Source organism: Lygodium microphyllum, chromosome 24, assembly GCF_053477565.2.
Source record: "Lygodium microphyllum isolate KBCC chromosome 24, Lygodium_microphyllum_v1.1.10, whole genome shotgun sequence".
Classification (NCBI taxonomy): Eukaryota; Viridiplantae; Streptophyta; class Polypodiopsida; order Schizaeales; family Lygodiaceae; genus Lygodium; species Lygodium microphyllum.
The window spans coordinates 23,803,528-23,812,569 of record NC_141158.1 but is presented as its reverse complement, the minus strand read 5'-3'; the positions used below and the strand labels follow the sequence as shown (position 1 = coordinate 23,812,569).

Here is a 9,042-nt window from a genome sequence, read left to right as displayed (position 1 = left end):
TCTCTCTCTCTCTCCATTGTATATAAATCACTCTCCTCTCTCTCTCTCTCTGTATAGACTAGGTGCAGATCTCTCTATATGTAGACCCTTAAGTGTGTGTGTGTGTGTGTGTGTCTCTCTCTCTCTCTCTGTCTCTTCGTTTGTGTGTGTCCGTATTAGTGTTTGGCGTGAACGGTGGTCAACGGCCAAAGGGTAAAAGTACAATCAAAGATAAAACACGTGGTCAACCGACCGAAGAAACGAAAGAGTCAAAGACGAGGTCGGCCCGTGTCTCACGCACGCCTCCTGGGGCGGCTCGCGGCAAAGCAGCATTTTCTGTCAATTTATCAAATGCGCAAATACAAGCTAATTTAACATAAATCGAATAATCAATCGGAAAAGCACGAATCTGTAAAATCGCTGGTTGCAACTTGCAACAAAGAGTAAATAAAATAATATTAATTGGGAAGAAAAAAAAAGACAGTTCTAATAAGAACGGAAAAAAGAAAGCGAATATAAATATAAGTTGAGGATATAAAAATTTACAAAAAAGCAACACGTTGCCAGGCTGCCACGCGGCATGGCGTGTTTTTTCACGGCTGGTATATAAAGGGCTTCTGTCCCTGAGACGCGCCGACTGTTCTTCCGCCCCCCGGCGCTTACCTCCCCGCGGTCCCATTCTTTCTTCGCCCTCTCTTCTTCTTCTTCTTCCTCCTCCCTTGCCTTCTTTATTTCGTCTCCGACAGTCCGACTGGCCCTGCGTTCCTCTGCTTTCAATAACCTGCCTTCGGAGAATCGAAGTCCTTGCCCCTCCCCTCCATCGCCACCGTCATCGCCAACCCGGCCGGCCTTCCCTCAGATCAACGGCCCCAATTCCATACCCCTTGGCGCAGATTACCCCTCCTCCTCCTCCTCTCAATCCCCCTGCATCCTAGGGTTTCCTCCTATCAGTTAGGGTTTCATCCAGAAACCAGGGTTTCAGGATTCCTCCTGCACAACGAACGCTCCCCGCTCCCCGCCTAACCAGGGTTTCATCCAGAAACCAGGGTTTCAGGATTCCTCCTGCACAACGCTCCCCGCTGATCCCCGCCTAACCTTATGGCCTTCACAGGAATCACGAAGAAGAGAAAGGCTGCCTTGTTTGACCTTGCGGATTTGGCACGCAAGAAACAACGGAGCAATTCCGATGAAGGTTCCGAGACATCCAGGAAGAAGAAGAGGGCCGTCGCTAATGCGAAGGCATCTGCCAAGAAGCAGCCCATAGATGGAAAGGCTTGTGGTATTTTTTCGAAGCTTATTGATACCGGGGTTGTGAGGGAGAATGACGTTGTGCAGTATCTTAGGAGGAGAGACCAGTCGGTCATGAAAGAAGGAACAATCACACGGAATGGCGTCTTGTGTCTCTGCTGTAGAGAGATCTTTCAGATCTCTAAGTTTGAAGTTCATGCAGGCAGTACCCTGCACCGCCCATCTACCAACATGTTCTTGTTGGATGGCCGGTCCATTGCAGATTGTCAGCTTCAAGCAGGCAACCCTTCCAAGCCAAAACGGGCTTCTCACCCCGAAGCAGAGGACAACAGCGACACCGTATGTGAGATTTGTAATGATGGTGGTGAACTCATGCTGTGTGACGGTTGTCCCTCTGTCTTCCATTACAAATGTTTGAAGCTTGACCAAATTCCGGATGGGAGGTGGTTCTGTTCCAAATGTCAATGCCGGGCATGTGGAGAAGGCACGTGCATAGACAAGCACAAAGTGCGATCATGCGCACAGTGCCGTACTGTATTTCATGATCACTGTATTAATCACAGTTCCCAGTATGAGTATGAAGGTTATTGGTTCTGCAAACAGCAGTGCCTAAATGTATTCCGAAAGCTTCGGGTGATGGTGGGGAAGGTGAATCATATAGGGAGAGGCCTCTCGTGGATTTTGTTGAGATCGTTTGAAGAGGATGGGAAGGATGGGAGTTTGTCTGGAACCAAAAAGGCCACGTATACAGGTTATAGTGCCAAGCTTTCTTCAGCAGTTCAGGTTCTGCATGAATGTTTTGAGCCTATTGTGGATCAAGGAACAAAAATTGATCTGATCACACAGGCTGCATTTAACAGGAAGGCAGCCATGAGGCGGCTGGATTGCAGTGGGTTCTACTCATTGCTCTTGTTGAAAGGTGATCAGCTTGTATGTGTTGCAAATGTCAGGATACATGGAACCTCACTCGCTGAGATGCCTTTTATAGGGACACGCCACATGTTTCGGCAGCAAGGCATGTGCCGAGTGCTGATGCAGGCACTTGAGAAAATGTTGAAGACAGTAAGGGTTAAGAGGCTCATTTTACCAGCGGTTCCTGACCTGCAGGGTACTTGGATAGGCTCATTTGGCTTCAAATATTTGGATCATGATGATCAAGAGGCTGTGTCTCAGTTTAATCTGATGACTTTTCCTGGAACAAACCTTCTCCAGAAGAAGTTGCCCTCTTCGGAGGAGCAGGGTGCTACCAGTCCCTTGGATATTGACCAAGGAGGTACCTGTTTGTCCCATGCAAATTTCCAGCACGAGGAGTTGTATAAAGTGGGCAGAGGATCTCTTGGTCAGAAAAGGACTGCAGGTTTAAGCTCGCGACCTGTCAGCTGCCACTGAAATAGGCTGTTGAATTATACTGAAGCTATTGGATTATGATTGATTGAGTTGGAGCTTCATTTTTTACCTCCAAATTTTGATGGAGGCAAGTTGTTTCATATTGATTTGCCCAGTGCAAACCAAAGTAGCATTGGTGAACCCATTTTATGGAAAGCATCAGCGGACCCATTTTGTTTGTGGTGCCTAATGGAAATTTCTCTTGTGAGAACTTGAGAGTCAGGAAATTGTCTCAGTGCCACTAGCTTGGTGTTCACATTGAACAGGACAATATGAATTAAAGGTTCATGTAATCTCAAAAAGTAATGAATATGAGATTACCAGTTTACCAGCTTTGTCTTGCTCTCAAGAAACAGTGCTGGTTACTAATCCACAAGAGATGGATGTTTCCATGTAGCTGAGCCGACCAATTTTGTGGCATTAACTCATGCCACCGGCTCGGTGTTCACATTGAACACCAGTGTTTAAATCAAAGATTCATGTCATCTCAAAAATTTAAAAAGAAATATAAGTTTATCAGTTTCCCAGTTCTGATTTAGCTCTCAAGTAACAGTGTTGGATGCTAATTTGGAAAGAATGATGTTCTTATGTAGTTGAGCTAAACAATTCCGTGGCATTTACTGATTTGCTTTCTAAGTTTATTTTGTTAACAGTGTATATTGTGGGGTTTTTATTACTTTATGCACTATGAGACATTTTGGTTTAGTAAGTGTGCTGTTACCAGAATAGTGACAATTCACCAGCCAGGTTAGGATATGCTTTGGTCAGGTTCGGACTACTGCTAATGTCTTAAACACAATGGGATGTTTAACCATCTGTTTTTTGCATAATATATTCCTCTTCTATCTTTGAAGATGAGCTGACCAATTTCATGGCATTTAACTCATGTTACCAGCGTACTGTTTACCAGCTTACCGTTCACATTGAATGCCACAGTATAAATCAAAGATTCATGTAAGCTCAAAGAACATGAGATTACTAGTTGACCAGCTTTTTTCACTCTCAAGCAACGGTGTGGGATGCTACCTTGTGAAGGATTATGTTTTCAGGTAGTTGAGCTGATCAATTCCATGGCATTTACCAATTCGCTTTCTCAGTTTGTTTTATCAAGTGTCTGTATCATGCAGTTGTAAGGACATTTTGGTTTAGGAATTTCTGCTTATGCCAGAATAGGTGACGTTTAAACAGTCATTTCAGATATGCTTGACTACTCCGAAGTTATCAAACAGATTCAGATGACATCTATTTTTGCATTCAGGCCAGTGTCAAGCTTAGAGTCTTGACTAGACTTTCAAAGTAAAGGTCGCTATATGTTTAGTAAGGAGGGAGGGGAAAAGGAACATGCCACACCATGTTCACTTTACCTATAAGACTCCCACAAAGTCTAGTTGAAGCTAGGCGTGACATGGTGCTTAGGCCCCATGGGAAATTGTGAACCCACATAAGGACCAAGCAACTGTGGTAAGTTGGTGCTTTTCCTCATAACTCACATAAGGACATATTGATTAAAAGGTACACAAGGACAAAACATTAAAGCATACTTGCCTAGATTGATAAGTTGGTGCTTTCCATTTCCACAAATGATAATAAGTTGACAGGAGAAATCTAAAAGCCAAACCTGTATAGCCATTGGCGCACAGGACCTCCTGGGCAAGGTGCTGACCGCCCACTAAAAATACTGGCCAGTCTTGCTCGACCTGCAATGTCTCCTCTGGTTTATGTACCTGGAGACAGAGGGCCCCTGGGCGCCAAGTTTGGAGCTCTGGGCCTCCATGGCCATCATCTATGCCTTTAGCTTCTACCAGCCCAAGCTTGTTGACACTGGCTACATACCGGGCGATCCCTCCGCGGAGTCGTCATGGTGCTGAATTGAGGTCATGGATGTTCTGCTGGTGACAAGTTCCGCCTGTTCCTCAGTCGTCCTGTGGGGGACTGTGGTCAATTTGGCAGATAATACTGGTGCCAAGGACTTCTATGTAATTTCCGTGAAGGGAGTCAGAGGTCACCTCAACAGGGTTCCTGCAGCATGTCTTGGTGACATGGTTATGGCCACTGTTAAACAGGGGGAAACCTTAACCTGAGAAAGAAGGTACATGCTAGCGCGGTTATTCTTAGACAGCGCGAGCCTTGCAGGAGACAGGATGGTGTTTTCATGTACATTGCACTTCGAGCTTATGTTTGCAATCTTTGCGATGAAAGTGTGCATGAGATGAGATGAGCGAGATGGAATATCCATCTCAACATAAGATCATCAAAACTTTTATATCCAACCGCCACACGATTGTCTGTTGCTTGCTCTATGTATGTCTGCATTATTGCTCTTCCACATACATTAGTATTCATTTCAAAGGTTTCTCTGCCTGAAAGTATGCAAGGTAATTTTCCAACACCTTATCTTGCTCTATCCACACAATTTTTTGCTTATATGCATTCAAATATTTGTCCTTGTAAAACATCTATAATATTTTTAACTAGTAAAATATTAAAAGTCATGTATCATAGCAAGGAGTTATTTGATTTTATATAACTACAAATGTACATTGTAAGCAAATTACAAGAAAACAAAAACCACTATTGGACATTATGAGGACAAGAATGTGACATGACATGAAATGATATCTCAGTTGCAAACAATAACATGACATCAAAATTTTCAAGTCACTAAGGCTCACATTTATCAGCAATGAAGTGTAGGTCGTAACATTAATGATGTTGTTGCTATTGCATCTTATATTGATTCATTTATCATGGAACTTGCCACTACCTCTGCATACTCGGGAAATGTTCTACCTTAATTGTGGTTTTGGAGAAGCCTTTGGTGGCACCCTATCCCCTCCCTTCATTTGCAAGGTAAGGATGTAGATTTGGTTTTATATTCATACTTTGCAAAGAGAACTTGTTGCATTGAACCTTAGATATACAACACAAAGTGCACAATTATACTTGCAATCTAGCACTAAAGAAGCATTATAATCACAATTTATAGGCCATCTAGAATTGTTGGATTGCAATAAAAAGAAAATGAGTCTTTTATAACATTGTATTGTATCACAAAGCTTAGGAATATACTTTTGGGATAGAACCATCATTATAGTTTATGATCTTATTGAGTTATCTTATAACATTATATTGTATCATAGAGCTTAGGACTATACTTTTAGGATAGAACCATCATTATAGTTTATGATCTTATTGAGTTATTTTATAACATTGTATTGTGTCATAGAGCTTAGGACTATACTTTTAGGATAGAACCATCACTATAGTTTATGATCTTATTGAATTATATTAGAACTATACTTTTAGGATAGAACTATCATTATAGTTTATGATCTTATTGAATTATCTTATAAGGATGCTTAGCCTCTTGAACCATCCGTATTGAAAAGATTACACAAGACAATAAGTTGTTGTTGACCTATTGTCATCATGCCTCTAGAGCCACATCTAGACCAAGATATGAGCGTGACATCCAAAATTAGGAGATTACACCTCCAGCCATCTCTAAACCAAGAGATAGTGCTATGCCATCCATATACAATGGTCTCATTTGGATATGTTGCCTATCCTTCCCCAAAAGATGAGAAAATCTAGCTAGATTGTACATGCCATCCATATACAACTGTCTCATTTGGATATGTTGCCTATCCTTCCCCAAAAGATGAGAAAATCTAGCTAGATTGAAGGATTCCTCAAACATCATGACCTGTTTTGGGGGGGAGAGAGAGAGAGAGAGAGAGAGAGAGAGAGAGAGAGAGAGAGAGAGAGAGAGAGAGAGAGAGAGAGAGAGAGAGAGAGAGAGAGAGAGAGAGAGAGAGAGAGAGAGAGAGAGAGAGAGAGAGAGAGAGAGAGAGAGAGAGAGAGAGAGAGAGAGAGAGAGAATTGCTCGACGGAGAAGGTTTGGTTGAACTCCCTATTTGATAGGGGCACATTGTAGGAGGTGAGTGTGGAGTTGCTACTTGTGACCTAGAAGGAGATGCTTTGACTGTTGAGGTTAGCATTGCTTCAACGATTTTGGCCCCAATTGCATGTCATGGTTTGCCATCTATTGCAGGATCATTGATAAACAATGTGTATATTCCCAATGCGGCACACATTCATGATGAGCACCAGGTTAAAGTAAGGGTGGCCATTTCTCTTTCCCTTTCTCACTATCTCAAAATGGCCATGGTTTGGAATATATATATATATATATATATATATATATATATATATATATATATATATATATATATATATATAGAGAGAGAGAGAGAGAGAGAGAGAGAGAATATAAGGTAAAGAGGGATTATTTGTTAGATTTGCACACTTACAAATTTGTTATGCACGCATCAAGACAAAAAAGTTTCTCTTACTTTGGGTATATAGAACATTATGAGGCTCATGTTTAACGATGGATGACCAACCTAAAAGTTATGAGCTTGTGAGACCATCAATGTAACATACACTGATATATAATGAATAAGGATCAACCAAAGAACACATGAAACATTTTTCAAGCATAAATCTCCAATATGATACTGCAAAATGGGGCTTGGTAAGTGTGCAAATCTAACAAATAATCCCTCTCTACCTTATATTCTCTCTGTATATAACACACACACACACACACACACACACACACACACACACACACACACACACACACACACACACACACACACACACACACACACACACACACACACACACACACACACACACACACACACACACACACACACACACACACACACACACACACACACACACACACACACACACACACACACACACACACACACACACACACACACACACACACACACACACACACACACACACACACACACACACACACACACACACACACACACACACACACACACACACACACACACACACACACACACACACACACACACACACACACACACACACACACACACACACACACACACACACACACACACACACACACACACACACACACACACACACACACACACACACACACACACACACACACACACACACACACACACACACACACACACACACACACACACACACAGAGAGAGAGAGAGAGAGAGAGAGAGAGAGAGAGAGAGAGAGAGAGAGAGAGAGAGAGAGAGAGAGAGAGAGAGAGAGAGAGAGAGAGAGAGAGAGAGAGAGAGAGAGAGAGAGAGAGAGAGAGAGAGAGAGAGAGAGAGAGAGAGAGAGAGAGAGAATAAGGTAGAGAGGGATTATTTGTTAGATTTTCACACTTACCAAGCCCCATTTTTTAGTATCATATTGGAGATTTATGCTTGAAAAATGTTTCATGTGTTCTTTGGTTGATCTTTATTCATTACACATCAGTGTATGTTACATTAATGGTCTCACAAACTGATAACTTTTAGGTTGGGCATCCATCGTTAACCATGAGCCTCATAATGTTCTATAGACCCAAAGTAAGAGAAACTTTTTGTCTTGATGCCTACATAACAAACTTGTAGGTCTCCATGCTACCATATCCACACATTGCCACCCAAACATCTCCCACCTGAGCCCCACTCATTCTAATCATATTCTTTTTCTTACTCAATTATCTTATATACACATACTCAACATCATGAGCATTGTAAGGAAGCCACCCATACCTAGATAGTTGTTGTAGGGGGATGGATTGCGAACAAATAACTAAGAATAATAGTGCCAACAACTTGAGCAAGGGATCCACTCCATACCTAACATGTTGCAATGGTCTCCATCTACCATAGCAAGGGCTTAAGGATGATGTGGATTCATGTGGAAAATGTAAGGAAAAATTAGTGTGTTGGTTGAGAGATGGGTGTCCCAACTTTCGACACATCAATGCCCCCACCTCTCTCTCTCTCTCTCTCTCTCTCTCTCTCTCTCTCTCTCTCTCTCTCTCTCTCTCTCTCTCTCTCTCTCTCTCTCTCTCGTCTCCTCCCACCCATTATTTTATTAACCAAAGTAGTGAATGAAAGAAGCCTTGCATATGCATTTATGGGACTCTCACCATGTGAACCTGTCCATTTTGTCTCACCATCTCTTCCAACTTGTCTACACATTAGCTCGCATGTATAATCATCTATACACCATTCCAAGATATGTCACAGTGCGGGTCGACAAAACAGCCATGCCCCTCTTCTAATCACCTAGGATTGTTGCTTCTAGTGTATTTGTTACCTTTAATATTCCATAGCTCTTTCACCATGCTTAGTCATTGGCCCTTACCTCACCATATTCTACACCAATGAATCACCATTGCTCAGAGTCAAGGAAACGGTAGAGGTATTACCAATTAGAGATAGTGCAATGTGCTACACTGATCTTCAATGGTCGTAGAGCATGTGGAGAGAGAGAGATAGAGAGAGAGAGAGAGAGAGAGAGAGAGAGAGAGAGAGAGAGAGAGAGAGAGAGAGAGAGAGAGAGAGAGAGAGA

General features: G+C 42.3%; 1 protein-coding gene across 1 annotated transcript; it reads left to right on the top strand.

The window, feature by feature from the left end:
- Positions 1-637: 637 nt before the first annotated feature.
- Positions 638-3,135, top strand: LOC148014920 (increased DNA methylation 1-like). Its single transcript, XM_087665874.1, has one exon. It carries the CDS (start codon positions 1,078-1,080, stop codon positions 2,614-2,616), a length of 1,539 nt encoding a protein of 512 aa, XP_087522000.1. The 5' UTR covers positions 638-1,077; the 3' UTR covers positions 2,617-3,135.
- The last annotated feature ends 5,907 nt before the right edge of the window (positions 3,136-9,042 follow it).

Excerpts from the sequence above, each read along its gene's own strand:
- LOC148014920 (XM_087665874.1), top strand. The coding sequence starts at position 1,078 with ATGGCCTTCACAGGAATCACGAAGAAGAGAAAGGCTGCCTTGTTTGAC.